The sequence below is a fragment of the Megalobrama amblycephala genome, linkage group LG11 (genome assembly GCF_018812025.1).
Source record: "Megalobrama amblycephala isolate DHTTF-2021 linkage group LG11, ASM1881202v1, whole genome shotgun sequence".
Lineage (NCBI taxonomy): Eukaryota > Metazoa > Chordata > Actinopteri > Cypriniformes > Xenocyprididae > Megalobrama > Megalobrama amblycephala.
In genome coordinates this window covers 8,380,214-8,399,952 of record NC_063054.1, presented here as the reverse complement: position 1 = coordinate 8,399,952, position 19,739 = coordinate 8,380,214, and the positions used below count along the sequence as shown (strand labels likewise).

Below are 19,739 nucleotides of genomic sequence, written 5' to 3'. Positions count from 1 at the left end.
TACCGGCAGGAAATGTAGGTGGGGGAAGTGAATTAACAGCGCTCTCTTCCACTCTCATTACCCACAACTGAGGTGCCCTTGAGCAAGGTACCTAACCCCCAATCGCTCCCCGGGCGCCGCGGTAAAAATTGCAGCCCACTGCTCCGGGTGAATGTGTGTTCAATACTCACTGCTGTGATTGTAAATACAGTTGTCAATCCATAAACACTGACTATGTGTGAATGCAGTCTAAAAGAACTAGAGGAGTACATTTTTTCCACCCCTCCTTTCTGTCTTAAGTCAGTTGAATGTCAACACCTGATAAAAGACATTCGAGAGAGGCAGAGAGAAGGACAGAGTGATCATGGCTTGTGAATATCTCTCACACTACGATAGCAAACCAGCTCTGACTTATTAATTCCTCACTTGCGCAATTTTATAATGAAGCATATCTATGATCACTGGGCCAAAAAGATAAGAAATCAGACTCGTCTGAGAAAAAATTTGATGAAAGTCAAAAGTAAGAGTCAAAACACAGATTTTTTAGGTCACTCAAAGTAAATGTTTTCAAATTAGCACAAGACAGTATGTGCTGCCAGTTTATGGCTCAGCAGCGTCTCCCATTGCCCATCTAAAGGCCCTGAATATAGCTGGACTGGGACAGTGTTCAGATAATGATGTAACTCCAACACGCAGATACAGGGCAAAACTGCTAATAATCTTGCCTTATATAAGAGTATTATAAATATGACACTGAGCAACAGAAATGCATGTAATGGAGTATGTAAGTGCATGAGTGAACATGTTTTGATAACCTTGTAGGGATGAAAATTCACTAAAGCATCTTTACACTACAAAGGATACAACTGCAGACTTTAATTTAGCATTAATATAATATATAACAATTTATTTTTAATGGTTTAGTTGACCCAAAAATGAAAATTCTGTCATTAATTACTCACCCTCATGTCGTTCTACATCCGTAAGACCTTGATTCCGATGGCTCAGTGAGGCCACTAATGCCAGCAAGATAATTAACACTTTCAGATGCCCAGAAAGCTACTAAAGACATATTTAAAACAGTTCATGTGACTACAGTGGTTTAACCTTAATGTTATGAAGTGTCGAGAATACTTTTTGTGCGTCAAAAATAAAACAGCGATATTATTCAGCAATATCTTGTGATGGGCGATTTCAAAACACTGCTTCATAATGCTTTGAAGCTTTACAAATCTTTTGTTTCGAATCAGTGGTTCGGAGTGTGTATCAAACCCCCAGTGGTGAACCATTGAAATTTCGAAACACTTATGACATAACGAAGCCTCATTTACTGAAATAACGTGACTTTGGCACGCACTGATTCGAGTGAGTTTGATACGCACTGATTCGCAACAAAAGATTCGTAAAGCTTCGAAGCTTCATGAAGCGGTGTTTTGAAATCGCCCATGTTCCGAAGACGAACGAAGGTCTTACGGGTGTGGAACAACATGAGGGTGAGTAATTAATGACAGAATTTTCATTTTTAGGTGAACTAACCCTTTAACATTGATAATAATAATAAATGTTTCATATGTAGCAAATCAGAATATTTGCTGATTGAATGATTTCTGATGATCATGTGACACTGAATGGAGTAATGATGCTGAAAATTCAGCTTTGATCACAGGAATAAATGACATTTATAAATATATTAAAACAGAAAACATTTTTAATTGTAATAATATTTCACCATATTATTGTTTTGTGATCAATGATGACTTTCAAAAAAAAAAAAAAAGAATTAAAAAGAAATGGTAGTGTATATTATAACTGTTCCGGTAATACAACATTTGAATGGTTTTATTTTATGTGTGTATATGAACCTTTTTTTTTTTTAGTTCTGGCCTTACACACACAACGGTGTGTGGGATGACAAGCGATGTGTGTATAATATGCATATAAAGAAAGAAAATTTCAAAATGTCTGCAAGATGAATGAGATGAATGAAGATGCTCTTTTTATAACTGTATTATATTTTTTTACAAAAGACAGATTGGAAAACGACCTCTCAACAAGGTTGTGTTTGTGTGCGTTGAAAAGAGAGAGCAAAGAAAAAATACCCAGATACGGGATGCAGGACGTCATGCTCTGGCTGCTGATGTAATCTCTCAAGCGTTTATAGTTGTCTTCTTTAGACATCAGATACTCCAGCCTCTCAAACGTGGCCTTGTCCTTCCGACTTAAAAGCTGTGGAAAAGAGAGCAAGAGAGAGCACATTTATAACAAAAACAATAAACAATAAAATTCTTTTACAGGTCTATAAATACCTTTTTAGCTTGAACAGCATATATTTCAAAGGAATAATCTGGGTTTGTGTGTTTTATCAAGTCCGCATGTGTTTCTAGACACACAAACCTTTAGTAAATCATCTAAATGAACTCGAAGCAATCCAGTCTCTAACAACAAATCTCAAGAGAGCCAAATTTTAGTATCTGTGCTCATCTGTCATAATCATTCACAGTTAAAGTGATGTTTGTTTGTTTTCCATTCATCAACCACTTGGCAGAGCAATCGTAAATGTCGGGACAGGCGTAAAATATCTCAGACCAAACAAAAGAGGGAAAACAATTTAAAATGAATGTTTAGTGTTTCGTAATGTTGTTAGGAAAAACAAAAGTGGGGGAAACAAAGACAGAAAAGACAGATAAGATTAAATAAGAGCTCTGCAAACAAATGAAAATTTGATAGCGGAGAAATTAAATCCAGAGTCCTGCACAGGAAATTCAAACAAACTTAACCAAATTAAGAGCTACCTGACGTGACCCCTCACGCAAACACACTCACTCACACTCCATCTCTCCAAAACCCTTCTGTTTACAGGAAGTTTAAGAAGGGACTAAAGCCCCGGGCATACTTCACTTTCCGCGCCTGGAAGCGTCACGCGCGCAGTCACATCTGCGCGTCTTTCAAAGTATACTACACCATGGATGCGCGCGGATGACCGCGTTTGTCACATGCGCAGTACAGTTTTTTCTATGCTCTACCAGACATCGGAGAGCAGCACTGAGTCGTGTCATCAACGGGACTTCACTGGACATGATCGGAGAAGAAAAGAAGTGCATCCTTTCCCATATTTTACTTATCCCCCTCCATGAATTTGCCGCCCTAAACACGTCTTTGTACTCTTTCAAACATGAATTGTACAAATGTGGTTACTTTCTAATCTCTTCGCACAAACGCTGCTCAAGTTCGCTGTCCATTGTCGTGTTTTTCTCTTTTTTCAAGCGTGTTGTTTTTAAACCGGTCTTTTCACACTCTTCTTTGACGGCTGAACACTGTGCTCAATACTGTGCGTATTGCCACCTAGTGGACTCTTCTATACTGCTTGCGCATGCGCTGTTGCACGCGGACTATCCGCGCGGTCTCGAAATTTGGCCTGCACACGGCCAGGGTGTGCGGCCAGCCGCGAGCCCTCCGCATGACGAAAATTACGTCATGCGGACGGTGCACGAACGCGAACGGCCGAAGTATACCCGGGGCTTAAGGCTTTCGAAAAAGATGCAGGAAAAATTAAAGGGAACATATCATGAAAATCTGACTTTTTCCATGTTTAAGTGCTATAATTGGGTCCTCGGTGCATCTACCAACACAAGAAATGTGAAAAAGGACAACCCAGTAACTTTGTTTTAGTAAGCCTTTCTCTGCAAGCATGTAAAAAATGAGCTACTCAGATTTCGCTCACCTTGTGACGTAGGAAGGCAATCTTACAATATTACCGGCCCTTTATCTGCACGTTTCCACCCACGGCACAGCCATTTTGTTTTGATTTTGGCTGCGTGAGATTATCCAGCTTTGTTGTGGTTGAGCAACTGAAGCGTGAGCTGTTAAAGCTCCGCCTTCTTCTGGAAAGGGGGCGGGGAGCAGCAGCTCATTTGCATTTAAAGGGACACACACAAAAACCGCGTGTTTTTGCTCACACCCAAATGGGGCAAAATTGACTAGCTATAATAAATGATCTGTGGGGTATTTTGAGCTGAAACTTCACAGACACATTCTGGGGACACCAGAGACTTATATTACATCTTGTGAAAAGAGGCATAATAGGTCCCTTTTAATGTGTATCATCTCGCTCTACAAATAAGCTCTCTGTCGAGTGACAGTGCAGAACTCCTCTGTCGCACACAAACACACACACACACAAAAAAACAAAAACACAATGACGGAGGAGATGATTATGAGGACATGATATACACTATATTGCCAAAAGTTTAGGGACGCCTGCTTATACATGCACATGAACTTTAATGACATCCCATTCTTAATCCATAAGGTTTAATTTGGAGTTGGGCCACCCTTTGCAGCTATAACAGCCTCAACTCTTCTGGGAAGGTTTTCCACAAGGTTTAGGAGTGTGTTTATGGAAATTTTTGACCATTCTTCTAGAAGCGCATTTGTGAGGTCAGGCAGTGATGTTGGACAAGAAGGCCTGGCTCACAGTCTCCACTCTAATTCATCCCAAAGGTGTTCTATGGGGTTGAGGTCAGGACTTTTGTAGGCCAGTCAAGTTCCTCCACACCAAACTCACTCATCCATGTCTTTATGGACCTTGCTTTGTGCACTGGTGTGCAGTCATGTTGGAACAGGAAGAGGCCATCCCCAAGTTGGGAGCATGAAATTGTCCAAAATGTCTTGGTATGCTGAAGCATTAAGAGTTCCTTTCACTGGAACTAAGGGGCCAAGCCCAACCCCTGAAAAACAACCATAATCCCCCTCCACCAAATTTTACACTTGGCACAATGCAGTCGGGCAAGCACCGTTCTCCTGGCAACCGCCAAACCCAGACTCGTCCATCGGATTGTCAGACAGAGAAGCTTGATTTGTCACTCCAGAGAATACGTCTCCACTGCTCTAGAGTCCAGTGGCGGCGTGCTTTACATGACTGCATCCGACGCTTTGCATTGCACTTGGTGATGTAAGGCTTGGATGCATCTGCTCAGCTATGGAAACCCATTCCATGAAGCTCTCTACACACTGTTCTTGATCTAATCTGAAGGCCACATGAAGTTTGGAGGTCTGTAGCTATTGACTCTGCAGAAAGTTGGTGACTTCTGCGCACTGTGTGCCTCAGCATGCACTGACCCCGCTCTGTGATTTTATGTGGCCTACCACTTCGTGGCTGAGTTGCTGTTGTTCCCAATTGCTTCCACTTTGTTATGATACCACTAACAGTTGACCGTGGAATATTTAGTAGTGAGGAAATTTCACGAATGGACTTATTGCACAGGTGGCAACCTATCACAGTACCACACTTGAATTCACTGAGCTCCTGAGAGCGACCCATTCTTTCACAAATGTTTGTCGAAGCAGTCTGCATGCCTAGGTGCTTGATTTTATACACCTGCGACCATGGAAGTGATTGGAACACCTGAATTCAATGATTTGGAGGGGTGTCCCAATACTTTTGGCAATATAGCATATATTGTGATGTTCCTTGTTGTAGTCATGGCTGAAATCTTTGGACATACTGTTTGCATACTTCCAGCATTGCCATCACATTTTTGACTTTATTGCTTTGTGACGCATTAAGAGTGAAGGAAAATATGATTTGAGCAGCCAGAGTGTCCAGACTGAGACGCATTTGTAAAAATCTGATTGTTTCCAAACTGAAAATATGGGATTCAAAACCTAATCTAAACTTTCAATCATAGAAACATTATGACATGTAATGAATTATACATACTTCAGATTATTCACTATTTTAGGTCATTTTTGCCCTGTTCTGTTATTGACAAAGTAAAAGTGTGCAAAATTTCCAGTCTACAGTCTGTTTCTATCCAATTTGCCCTTAAACAGTTAAATTGTGTGAATATAAACATCATCCTTTAAAAAATCAATTATCGCAAAAGAAATCTGCCCACTGCATGAACTTAGAATAGATTTAACGTACCCTTTTAAATTAAAGAAAAACAGTACTTTAATGGGAGCAACATACAGATGCGGACTGTCATGTAAAAACATTTATTCGCGTTCAAGCCCTTATTGATTTATTTGTGTTCAAGACCTTATTTTGTGTTTTTCACAACATTTGAACTGAACATTTAGCTCTGAAAAAAAAAAAAAAAAAAAAAAAATCATCGAAAGATTGTCGACACTAGGAACATTTTTATCGGATATCAGCATCAGCTGATAAAAACATTTTTTAAAATACTTTTTCCTTGCAAAAAAATACTTGGATGGAAACTTCTGGCTGGTTATTGATCATGCAAAAAGCACAAGATGTTCTTTGGATCTTTCCCATGCTGGATAACATAATTTATTATGAAAAATGATTTTAATAATTTACAAAAATTGCATAATAGAAGTATGTTGTGACTTTTGGAGCCCACAACATAGGATTGTGTGTGTTTGGCCATGTCTGAGGAAAGCTAGTCTGAGAAGCCATGGAAAACATAGATCTGACAGAAAAAGCAGAGGAGAGGAATATTCCAGTTATGTAAAAGACTGAAAATGGTACACTAGAGACATGATTGAGGAGGAGGAGGAGGATGCTGGCTGTGACTGAAGACAAGACAATGTTTCCAAAGGAGAAACAGATACATAAAGCTGTTGGATAGCCTGATCCTTATAAAAGTTTACCATGGTAACCATAGTTCCCTACAAAATACTAAAAAATACTGCTTGCACATGCAAAATTCACCACCACAGTGCTAGGATGTTCTTGCTAGCTGCCAGGCCATTGTTATGTGGCTTCTAAAATGTTCAGAATTGTATTTGTGTTGCTAGGGTGTTCTGGGTGGTTGCCAGGGCATTACTATGTGGTTTTAGTGAATTCTATGAGGTTGCTAGGGTGTTTCAGGTGGTGGTTTCTTATTGGCACAGGCAAAAATGGACTATTAAAAACATTTAATAAATTAAACACTTTTAATGCAAGCGTTTATGGTTTTACAGTTACGACAACAAAAGGCACTAACTATGACACATTCATAAAGGACAGTCTCATAAACAAGCAAAATATTTAACAAATGTCCAGTTGCTGCCAGTTATGAAAACATGCTTGGTCAGCATATTCCTATACATCAAAATGTAACATTTACAAGTTTGGGCATTTATATTTATAAGTCTTGAGAGGGATTTTCTAAACGAAATCTGCTAATGAAAACTATGCTAACTATGCTAATGAATGTTAGCAACCCAAGTGCATGCTCATCTACAGACTGATTTGTTAGCAAACACACTGTAATGTTATAAAAGCCCAAGGAATAGTGTCTGTTTTATAGATATTTGGCCCATTTTATAGTAGAAAGACACAAGTGTTTTGGAAACTTCAGTATTAGATTTAGCATTAGCACAGGTTATTGAGCTTTAAAGGTGCCCTAGATTCAAAAACTTTACCTTGGCATAGTTAAATAACAAGAGTTCAGTACATGGAAAAGACATACAGTGAGTCTCAAACTCCATTGTTTCCTCCTTCTTATATAAATCTCATTTGTTTAAACGACCTCCGAAGAACAGGCGAATCTCAACATAACACCGACTGTTACGTAACAGTCAAGGAGCACGCCCCAATATTTGCATAATGCCAGCCCATGTTCCCAACATTATGAAAGGGATTACACAAGGGCAGCCAGTATTAACGTCTGGAGCTGCACACAGCCGAATCATCAGACTAGGTAAGCAAGAACAACAGCGAAAAATGGCAGATGGAGCAATAATAATAACATAATCCATGATATTTTTACTGATATTTGTAAATTGTATTTCTAAATGTTTTGTTAGCATGTTGCTAATGTACTGTTAAATGAGGTTAAAGTTACCATCGTTTATTACTGTATTCACGGAGACAAGAGCCGTCGCTATTTTCATTTTTTAAACACTTGCAGTCTGTATAATGCATAAACACAACTTCATTCTTTATAAATCTCTCCAACAGTGTAGCATTAGCCGTTAGCCACCGAGGACAGCCTCAAATTCACTCAGAATAAAACTTTAACATCCAAATAAATACTTTACTCACATAATTCGAAGCATGCATACAGCATGCATGACGAACATCTTGTAAAGATCCATTTGAGGGTTATATTCGCTGTGTGAACTTTGTAAATGTGCTGTAATATAGTCGACAGCTGGTGTGGCAGGGAGCACGCGATTTAAGGGGGCGGTGCCGAGTGTAAATCAGTGCATTGTTAATGATGCCCCAAAATAGGCAGTTAAAAAAATTAATTAAAAAAAATCTATGGGGTATTTTGAGCTGAAACTTCACAGACACATTCAAGAGACACCTTAGACTTATATTACATCTTGTGAAAAAGCATTCTTGGGCACCTTTAAAGAAACTGAAGTGTTTAGTTTTTAAGAATATCATTAACATTAATGTTTCCCTCCTTAGATAGAATATCACCGAAACACTCAACATTTTATGCTATTTTAATAAATTATAGGGGCATATTGAATCACTTCCTCTATTGAGTGTGTTCAGATGGAGGGTATAATGTTTTGGAATTGAAATGCACGGTTGAATTCCAGTAAAGACTAAAAAAAGGGGGGGAGACTAAACAGAGTTTCTTGTTGTTCATCAGTCTGAGTACTGGAAAGCAACAGCTCAAGGTTTTGCAGTGATTCATCTGTTAGCAGTTTCCAGCGGTCATCAATAACTAACTGAGAGTGTGTTGGAGTCCTGGATAATTTCACAACCTGTAAACACATGAAAAGGAGTCGAAAGAAATTGCGACACACACAGCAGCTGGGTTGGACAGAATGATAATGAACCAGCTGACCCAAAAACAGACACACAATGCTTTGATTTTTTTTTTTTTTTTTTTTATAAAATATTATTTAAAACAAAAGACAAAATGTCTTGACGTAAGACACTGTTGATGTAAGACAAGATCAGAAAAGAAAAAGAAAAGAAAAAAAATGTCTTTAAAGAAGCAAATAATTTAGAAAAATATGTTTGGTAACACTTTACTTAAAGGTGCCCTCGAATGAAAAATTGAATTTATCTTGGCATAGTCAAATAACAAGAGTTCAGTACATGGAAATGACATACAGTGAGTCTCAAACTCCATTGTTTCCTTCTTCTTATATAAATCTCATTTGTTTAAAAGACCTCCGAAGAACAGGCGAATCTCAACATAACACCGACTGTTACGTAACAGTCGGGGTGTACGCCCCCAATATTTGCATATGCCAGCCCATGTTCCCAACATTATGAAAGGCATTAGACAAGGGCAGCCAGTATTAACGTCTGGATGTGCACAACCAAATCATCAGACTAGGTAAGCAAGAACAATAGCGAAAAATGGCAGATGGAGCGATAATAACTGACATGATCCATGATATCATGATATTTTTAGTGATATTTGTAAATTGTCTTTCTAAATGTTGTGTTAGCATGTTGCTAATGTACTGTTAAATGTGGTTAAAGTTACCATCGTTTCTTACTGAATTCACGGAGACAAGAGCCGTCGCTATTTTCATTATTAAACACTTGCAGTTTGTATAATGCATAAACACAACTTCATTCTTTATAAATCTCTCCAACAGTGTAGTATTAGCCGTTAACCACAGAGCATATAGCCTCAAACTCATTCAGAATCAAATGTAAACAATATAACATTATACAATACTCACATAATCCGACGCATGCATGCCGCATGCATGACGAACACTTTGTAAAGATCCATTTGAGGGTTATATTAGCTGTGTAAACTTTGTTTATGCACTGTCCAAGGCAAGCGCGAGCTCCGTGGGTGTGGAGCACGAGAATTAAAGGGCCAGCAGCCCTGAATCGGCTCATTTATAATGATGCCCCAAAATAGGCAGTTAAAAAAATGAATTAAAAAAAATCTATGGGGTATTTTGAGCTGAAACTTCACAGACACATTCAGGGGACACCTTAGACTTATATTACATCTTTTTTAAAAAAAGTTCTAGGGCACCTTTAAAGCATTTATATATAATGCATTATAAAAAAGTATTTATCATGACTTGTAATGCACCTTATAATGCACTGTATGATATCATGAATAATTGTAACCACAGTTATAATAATTAATTGCTACACATTTAGAAAGTATAATTCATTAAAATGCATTAAAATGCATAACAGATGTAGCAAGGAATGTAAAAATATTATAATGCATTTTAACTTTTGTTACAATTATATATGAAAATATTTAAAGGGATAGTTCACCCAAAAATGAAAATTTGATGTTTATCTGCTTACCCCCCAGGGCATCCAAGATGTACGTGACTTTGTTTCTTCAGTAGAACACAAATGATGATTTTTAACTCCAACCGCTGCCGTCTGTCAGTCAAATAATGCATGTCAGTGGGAACTCCATCTATAAGAGTAAAAAAAAAAACATGCACAGACAAATCCAAATTAAACCCCGCAGCTCATGACGACACATTGATGTCCTAAGACACAAAACGATCAGTTTGTGCGAGAAACCAAATAGTATTTATATCATTTTTTACCTCTAAAACACCACTATGTCCAACTGCCCTCCACATCCGGTTGGTGATGTCTCGCACTCATTGAAGCAAAGCGTGAGACATCACTTCCGTCATCAGAACGTGTTTTCTGACCTTACCAACTGGATTTGGAGGGTAGTTGGACATAGTGGTGTTTTAGAGGTAAAAAATGATATAAATACTGTTTGGTTTCTCGCACAAACCAATCGTTTCGTGTCTTAGGACATCAATGTGTCGTCACGAGCCGCAGGGTTTAATTTGGATTTGTCTGTGCATGTTTTTTTTTTTTTTTACTCTTATAGATGGAGTTCCCACTGACATGCATTATACGACTGAGACCGCAACGGTTGGAGTTAAAAAAAATATATAATTTGTGTTCTACTGAAGAAACAAAGTCACCTACATCTTGGATGCCCTGGGGGTAAGCAGATAAACATCAAATTTTTATTTTTGGGTGAACTATCCCTTTAATGCTTTATAAAGTACATTATGAAAAAAGCATTATACATAAAGGCTTTAAATTCACTGTTACCATATGTTTTAGCAAATAATAGAAATATATGGAATATGGAGCACATTAAATAACTCACAGCCCAGGTCTTGGAGAGCCTGAAGATGGGAGCGCTCTGTAAAGCAGATACTACCGCCATCACTGCATGGAGGCTATTCATGTCACACAGTTTCTGCAGGAAGACAGAAAGAAGGTTAGCAACACATACAAAAACAATCACTTAAGTAGAAGCTCATGTGCTGTATGGAGTGTTTTTACCTTTGCTGTTCTGATATAGAGGCTCAACACTTCTGCTCTGATCTTCAGAGTCTGAGCATGAAGAATCTCCCTCACCACCCAGAAACTCACCTAACATTAAACAAAACATAAGAGAGACATTGATAGCTGATTAATACTGCCATAGTCAAGATATTTTTTTCATTACTGTAGACTACACCACAGTCACACCTAAACTGTACATATAATCCCTTTTGCCAAATGCGCAGAGACACTGCACCAGTTGGGTCATATGCATTTAACAGCAAAATGTCTGATATTGAAGAAAAGAGAGTAGTGAGAACTGATCATCTGTTGTTGTTATCATTCAGTAGTTTTCTCATCATAAATATTTTTGACATCACATATGTGACCCGTCATGGAAACCAGGGACACAAGTCGGCAGCACTACTATTGAGCAAACTGAGAAAGAAGCGTTTTTTTTTCAAAATTGATGATTTTCGTTTTTTTGCAGAATCTGTTAGTTGAGATCACAAAGAAGCATCTCCGTGTTTTATATAGCAGTATTGGTATATTTTAAAGCGTACATTTTGAGGTTGAAATCGGTTTGTTTTTCTGGGATTCTATCTCGCAGTAGGGGCGTGTCATTGTCTGTTTGTACTTCCATACTGGAATCGGATAGGCCGGCTTTTGTTTCATTTGTCATTGCCGCCGCCCTCCAAGGGAAGCGTGGCTACTTATTTATGCAGCGCTCTGGCCGGCTCTAGCTGATATCAAAATTTAGTGAAGATGGACGCCGCAAAGAATATTGCAGACGAGCTGAAACGTGGCCGTTACACCGAAAATGTTTTGAAGTACAACATACGGCTGGATTCTTTAGTTGCGGAAAAAGAGTGGCAGGACATTCGAATTATTGGACATTTAGAGGCAAACAGACGCATAGTGCAAACTTCGGAGATGGTTACATCCACAAAGAAGACCCCGACAAAAAAAAAAGTTTGCCCGAACAACTTATTTCATTGGAGGCAACGAGATATTTTCTGTTTCTTATGGGGTGAGTTTCCATAAACATCAAAGTTTGTCGTTTTGTGTTCATTCTAAGAACACGTAGGCTACACGTTATCTCATGTGTCTTTTGCTATTAGCTAGCTCAGGAGTTCCGTTTTAATTGTAATCGTTAGCATCGTATCACTTGCCAAAAACCCCCATTACTATAATGGGCTTTTTAGATGGTAATGTTAGCATCTGCTATTAATTTGAATAACGCTTCAACTGCTTGAATTGACTGGTGTGAATGACTTAGCTCATGTAAACCTTACTTTTCTTGAATTGAATGTGACGCTAATAATTTTAGCCAGTTACTACTTCTTAACAAGGATTTACTAATGTAATAGTAAATGTATCAGATTAAATTCCTACGTAAGTAAAAGTATAAAGTATCCGTAGCCGTAAAATGTGCATTATAAGTCAAAAGTAAAAGTATTTATTGAAGAGTTTAATGTACAGGATTTTTTTAATCCTTTGACTCAAACCAGGTCTAACCACTAACTGAGGTCTAAACCAGGACTATACGGTTATCACAGAATCCTGTTCAAAAAGTCCTAATGTCAAAAAAGATAAATTACTGACATTTACAATGCACATTATCCTTTATTATTAATAGTATGCGGTCTGATTTTTCCCGTTGCGTCTGTCGTTGCTATGCAACCATGCAGCTTTACAGGGGGTATGGCTTATCTAAATGAGATGTAAATGAGCCCTATTGTCACTCCCAGCAGGTGAGAACAGGCGAGAACTGCAAAACTAGAAGTTATTTTTCTGCCCTTTGAGCTTTTTTGAGTGCCTACCTTCAAATGGCCACAACTTCTCCAAATATTATCAGATTTCCATGTGTTACACATCGTTGGAAAGCTTGGAGACTACACTTTCAGAATCTGTGAATAACTCAAAATGCCCCAGAACCGACTTGTGCCCTACTTTCCGTGACTGGTCACATATTAAACTGGAAAAGAAAAGACAAAGTGAGACAATAAGAGAAGAGACGAGACAAGAAGTGAGGCAGTTGTGGCCTAATGGTTAGAGAGTCGGACTTGTAACCCGAAGGTTGTGGTTTCGAGTTTCAGTACTGGCAGAAAATGTAGTGAGTGAACAGTGCTTGAGCAAGGCAAACACCCAAATCACTCCCCGGGCGCCACAGCAAAAATGGCTGCCCACTTTTCCGGGTGTGTTCAATACTCACTGCTGTGTGTGTGCACTTGGATGGGTGAAATGCAGAGCACAAAATCCGAGTATGGGACACCATATTTGGCAACACATCACGTCACTTTCAAGAGGTATGAGACTTGAAAAGAAGAGACAAGATGAGGAGGGATGAGATGAAAAAGACTTGGCGACAAGGTGAAAATAGAAGAGACAAGAAGAGAATAAACTAAGAGGACACAAGAAGAAAAGTCCAGACAAGACAAGACAACAATGAGAGATTAGAAATGAGAAGAAGAGAATGGAAGGAGATGACAAGCATAGAAAAAGTACAAGACAATAATGAGAGAGGAATGTAGACAAGGAGCAAATGCAATTAGAGGAGTCTGGAGACTGGAAGATGCAAGACAAAGAGGGACAAAAGGGACACAAAGAAAATGAGAGGATAAGAGAAGAAACAAAAAGAGAATGAGAGGAGATGAGGATAGAAAAGAAGACAAGACCATCAATGGTGAGATGAAAAAAGACAGGGTGAGGCAAGAAGAGACTGAGAGGAGACTCAGAATGAGTCGTGAACAGAAGCAAAGACAAGGAAACAAGACTCATGGACTTCGTTTTTCTCTTCCAGTCTCGTTTTCTTGTCTTTGATGTGGTGAGACAAGAGACTAAGTTGAGAAATGAAGAGATGAGGAGCGAATGAGAGGAACTGAGGTGAGACAATATGGACAGGAGGAGAATGAGCAAAGAGAAGCGAATGAGAGGAAATGAGACTGGAAAATGGTAGAAAAGCGACAAGACAAGAATAGAGGAGCCAAGAGGATAGACTAAGAGGAGACATGAAGAAGATCCAAGAGAAATTGAGATGAGAAGAGACGGGACGGGACACACAGCAAGAAGAGCATGAGAACCGATGAGACTGGAATTGAAGAGACAAGAAGAGAGCAAGACAACATGGGATGAGACAGAAGACAAAAAGAGAACAAGACCAGATGAGACAAAAGAAAAAAGAATGAGAGGAGATGAGACTGGAGGAGAATGAGGAAACGAGACAAGACATAGTGGGGACAAGAAGATAAAGGACCAAGAGGAGGCAAGAAGAAAAACGAGATGGTGAGAGGAATTAAGACAAGAGACAAGACAAGAAGAGAATAAGAGGAGAAGAGAAGCAAAGAAAGGAAATGGAAAATGAGAGGAGATGAGACTGGATGATAGATGAGAGGATGGCACGAGACTGAGAAAAGGCAAAAAAACAACAAGACTAGATGAGACAAAGGGAGAAGAGAATAAGAGGAGATGAGACTGAAAGAGAAGAGACAAGAAGAGAGGAGAAGAGGACAGAAGCAAATAAAGGAAAACAAGAGAAGATGAAACTGAAAGAGAAGAGACAAAAGTAGGGCACGAGACAAGACAAGACTGAGTAGAGGCAAAAAGTGAACAAGACTGAATGAGACATAAAAAGAACTGAAGACAAGAAGAGACATTATATTTTAAGGTTCAGACGTTATGTAACTGCAGAAATGGATTGTTGGAACATCACTCTTCAACTCTACCCTGCTCGACCTCCTCCAACCCCTGCCAACCTCAGCCCCCCATTTCCATTTCTCCTGTTGATTTTCCAGGCTTTTCCTTCCCACAATCCCCCCTTCTCCATTCCTTCCCACATGTCTGATACTGGGACGCACACACAGTGAAGTCATTGTTTCACCATCTCCCCTGCTGTGTGTTCCCCTGTTTGTTGTTGCGAGATTGGATCGCAGTGCCTCTGGATAAAGCCGGAATGCCTCAAACCAGTTGAAAGGATTTAATTCTAATGACTAATGAAGAGAAAAGGCAGCATGGTACTGCAGACATTTATACTCAAAGCTACAAGTACAGCGCAAAAACTCGGTCTCATTCACACACCAGCAGCTCTATTAAACACACCTGCACCTGCATAAAACACAAGCAGGAAATCGATTTTTAGCCTGACTTTGAGCTTCTAGACATGTAAATCTGGTCTCCACTTCATCTCTGCACACCTCTCATTTCAAGTTAAGAAAAACATGACCAAAACAAGAAAGGAAAAGAAAAAACAGAAGTAGAAAGACTACTGGCCAACAGACCTTATGCAAATATCCCTGGTAAAAGATATCCATATGTGGCTAATTTTTAACATCTGTTAGTGGGTAATCTGTAGGGTCTGTCTGTGTGTGCACGTGTTTTTATACCCGAGTTTGCTTCTTTTATTTCCTACACTGAAGACATATATAAATGCACTCCATATTTGTGCATGACAGACCAATTCATTGGCTAAAATTGTTTGTGTGTGAGTCTTTGAAGTGGGGTGCATAGGGGTCTAGCCGGAGAGAAAAAAAAGAAAATGAGGTATATTTATGGTGAGAGCACTTTCCAGTGTTTATATTCACATAAAAATTAACATTTCATTTTACACAATAACAGTGAATTATACAGTACAACTGAACCAGAGATACCGTCAATAACTTTGGTTAACTCTCAGTCAATTTTGGACATACAAATAATAGTTATATATCATTCAAATCTGTGAAATGTCTTCTTTTATTTTTATACACTCACAGTAAAAACAAAATGTTGTGCTTTTTGCAAAATAAAGAAACTATCATGATGCACGATCTGTCGTCTCTCTGAATAAAATCCATTCTGATACTCCTCAGAAAATGAACTGTAACTTAGATAATACTTATCACACAAACATGAGACATATCTAAAGAAACATTGAAATGTCAGCTTTTAAATAATGTAAACAAATATTCTTTGTTTATGTAATCTGTTTGAAAAGAGAGGGATGTCAGTCGTTCATTAATCACCTCATTATTTGCTAATGCGACAACGCCCAAGCAGAGCATGCATTCAAACACAATTTCTGAGGCGATCCATGCAGTCAACACCCGCATCAAGCTTAGTTAGATTCATGTACTTTTCACCGTTTTGAGATGCAGTGAGAGATAACTCTAAAAGGATTTACCTCAGAGGACTGATTTCAATTTAATTTCAAGGATCAACTCGATCAAGCCGATGATTGTGAATGTTTTTTTATTCTTAAGTTTTTTATTCTAATCATGATATAGACTAGTGTCTGTGAATATTAAACAGCAAAAAGACTGTTTGAATATGAATCCTGCATGTTCTGTGTCTCTGTGTGAATAAATGGTGCAGAAGGGTGGTTTTGTTTAGACTACTACACAGTCTTTGTTTAGACAAGATTCCTTTGGCCTGTTTTGGACAGATTATGAAGGGTTTACTGTAATATAGCCACTATGTGAAGTGCCACATCAATGAAGCTTTTGTTCGCAATGAATGATGAAGATTCAGCTTTGCATCACAGAAATAACTTATATTTTAAAGTATATTAAAACAGAAAATTATTTTAAACTGTAATAGCAAAATATATTTCACAATATTGCTGTTTTTTTTCTGTATTTTCTTTCAAAAACATAAAAAATAGTAATGTGTAAAATCTTTTGACCGGTACTTTATATAATTTAAAATATAATAGGCCTATACAAAACCTTCTTCACATGATGTGCAATAATATGTGCATGCATGAGATCACAAAAATCATGTTTTTTGTTAAGAGTGGACATTATATTAATGTTACAATAGTTGATAAGATCCTGTTATCAGTATGCTCACAGTTTTTTTTCTTTTATCTCAAAGATTTGAGAATCACAGAGACCAGATATTGGCCCAGAATGGAAATGCATGAATATGATAGTGAGATCACTGACTGGAAGCAGGAAAGTTTTTTTTCTTTCTCTTGTGCATAGAAACAAGTGATGTTCACTTATATCTCTGAACAGGATTTATTTCCAGGTAAAACTGTGTATCCAAAATGGGCCTTTGACTCTCATTTATATTGTTAACTATATTCTATAAATAAACTACAAAATAAACGACTTTGTCCTGTTCTTAGTCTCCTCACACATAACTGACTGAAAGGCTGATTATGCGGCTCATTATGCGGATCTTTGTCTCCTCAGGTGTGAATCACAGCATTATTTTAAAATTCTCCAGGGTCACAAAAACCCTCAGACCCCAGAGGGTTAAAGTGAATGATAAAACTAAAAAGATTACAAACTACTGATATTCAGCTAACTACTAAAAGATTACAAATCTACTAATAATTATTAGTTAAAGGTGCCCTAGAATTTAAAGCAGAACTCAGTAAGATTTGCGAAGCTCCCCCTACAGGTTCCTTCAGTGAATCACACTGTTGTAAATACTCCAAGCGCATCTCTGGACTACAACGACTACAACGCTCACCAGCGCAGTAGTTTTGCAAATACAGTACAAGAAATCTCAAAGGAGGTGGGTAATTTTCGAAATTGTCTTATAAAGTCATAATATATACATTGTTTTTGACCGTAAAGCATTTTGTAACTCTCGCGTGAACGTGAACATGAGGCGAGATTGTGTCGGGTCGGCGAAGCTCAACTTGCAAGTTCTGTTTTTTGGCGTAGACATGCCAGAGGGGGTTAGTGTTCGCCTCAAACACACCACTACAAGTCAATTAACCATCGTAAGGACTTAGAAAACTATTTATGAAGGTTAAAAAAGTTACTTAGTTCTGCTTTAAAATTGAATTTACCTTGGCATAGTTGAATAATAAGAGTTCTGTACATGGAAATGACCATGAGCCTCAAACACCATTGTTTCCACCTTCTTATGTAAATCTTGTTTGTGCAAAAGACCACAGAAAAACAGGCAAATCTCAACATAACACCGGCTGTGACGCAACAGTTGGGATCATTAATATGTACGCCCCCAAATTTTGCATAAGTCAGCCCATGTTCAAGGCATTAGACAAGCCAGTATTAACGTCAGGAGCTGCACAGCCGAATCATCAGAAGTTATGCAGGTAGGCTATTGTAAAGCAAGCAAGGACAATAGCGAAAATGGCAGATGGATCTATAATAACTGTTCATGATCCATGATATCATGATATATTTAGTGATATTTATAAATTGTCTTTCTAAATGTTTTGTTAGCATGTTGCTAATGTACAGTTAAATGTGGTTAGAGTTACCATCGTTTCTTACTGTATTCACGGAGACCAGAGCCATGACGTTATTTTCATTATTAAAAGCTTGCAGTCTGTATAATTCATAAACGCATCTTCATTTTTTATAAATCTCTCGAACAGTGTAGCATTAGCCCTGTTAGCCGCAGCATAGGCTACTATCAAACTCATTCAGAATCAAATGTAAACATCCGCAAAATAAATACCATAATTATGTGATCTGATATGCTGCATCACAAACACTTGTAAAGATCCATTTTGAGAGTTATATTAGCTGTGTGAACTTATTCTATTGTTTATGTAATGCATTATAGAGTTGCGAGCTTGGGGGCTGGGAACACGAGCATTTAAAGGTGTACATGCATAGAATTGCCGCATTTTTAATTACAGGTGCTGGTCATATAATTAGAATATCATCAAAAAGTTCATTTTTTTATTGTAAATTATTTTTAAAAATGAAACTTTCGTATATTCTAGATTCCCTACATGTAAAGTAAAACATTTCAAAAGGTTTTTTTTTTTTTTTTTTTTTTTTTAATTTTGACTATTAGAGCTTACAGCTCATGAAAGTCCAAAATCCAGTATCTCAAAATATTAGAATATTTCCTAAGATCAATCAAAAAATGGATTTGCAAAATAGAAAAGTTCAAGTTCTTTAAAGTATGTTCATTTGTACACTCAATACTTGGTCGGCAGCACATATTACAGCAAATGACTTGCTCCTAGCACAAATTACAGCATCAGTGAAGTGTGGCATGGGAGTGATCAGCCTGTGGCACTGCTGAGGCACTATTGAGCCTTCAGATCCTCTATATATTGTGGATCGACTGTTTCTCATCTTTCTCTTGAAAATATCCCATAGATTCAGGGGTCAGGCGTGTTGGCTGGCCAATAAAGCACAGTAACATCATGGTCAGCAAACCACTTGGCAGTGGTTTTTGCACTGTGGGCAGGTGCTAAAGTCCTGCTGGAAAAGGAAATCAGCATCTCCATAAAGCTTGTCAGCAGATGGAAGCATAAAGTGCTCCAAAATCTCCTGGAAGATGGCTGCATTGACTTTGCACTTGATAAAACACAATGGACCAACACCAGCAGACGTCACTGCCCCCCCCAAATCATTACTAACTTCAGAAACTTCACACTAGATTTCAAGCAGCTTGGATTCTGTGCCTCTCCAGTCTTCCTTCAGACTCTGGGACCATGATTTCAACATGAAATGCAAAATTTACTTTTATCTGAAAAGAGGACTTTTGACCACTGTTCACTGTCCAGTTCTTTTTCTCCTTAGCCCAGGTAAGATGCATCTGACGTTGTTTCTGTTTCAGAAGTGGCTTGGTAGTC

At 38.2% G+C, this 19,739-nt stretch overlaps 1 protein-coding gene across 4 annotated transcripts in view; it reads right to left on the bottom strand.

Annotated features, from left to right (window-relative positions):
* Positions 1–19,739, bottom strand: part of ralgps2 (Ral GEF with PH domain and SH3 binding motif 2) — a 178,574-nt gene that overhangs the window by 65,569 nt on the left and 93,266 nt on the right. For all 4 annotated transcript variants that reach the window (XM_048208550.1, XM_048208548.1, XM_048208551.1 and 1 more), the window contains 3 exons: positions 11,204–11,293; positions 11,025–11,117; positions 2,079–2,205 (listed from right to left, as the gene is read on the bottom strand). In XM_048208550.1, coding sequence (XP_048064507.1) covers positions 2,079–2,205; positions 11,025–11,117; positions 11,204–11,293 — 310 coding nt within the window. The remainder of the gene's footprint in view (positions 1–2,078; positions 2,206–11,024; positions 11,118–11,203; positions 11,294–19,739) is intronic.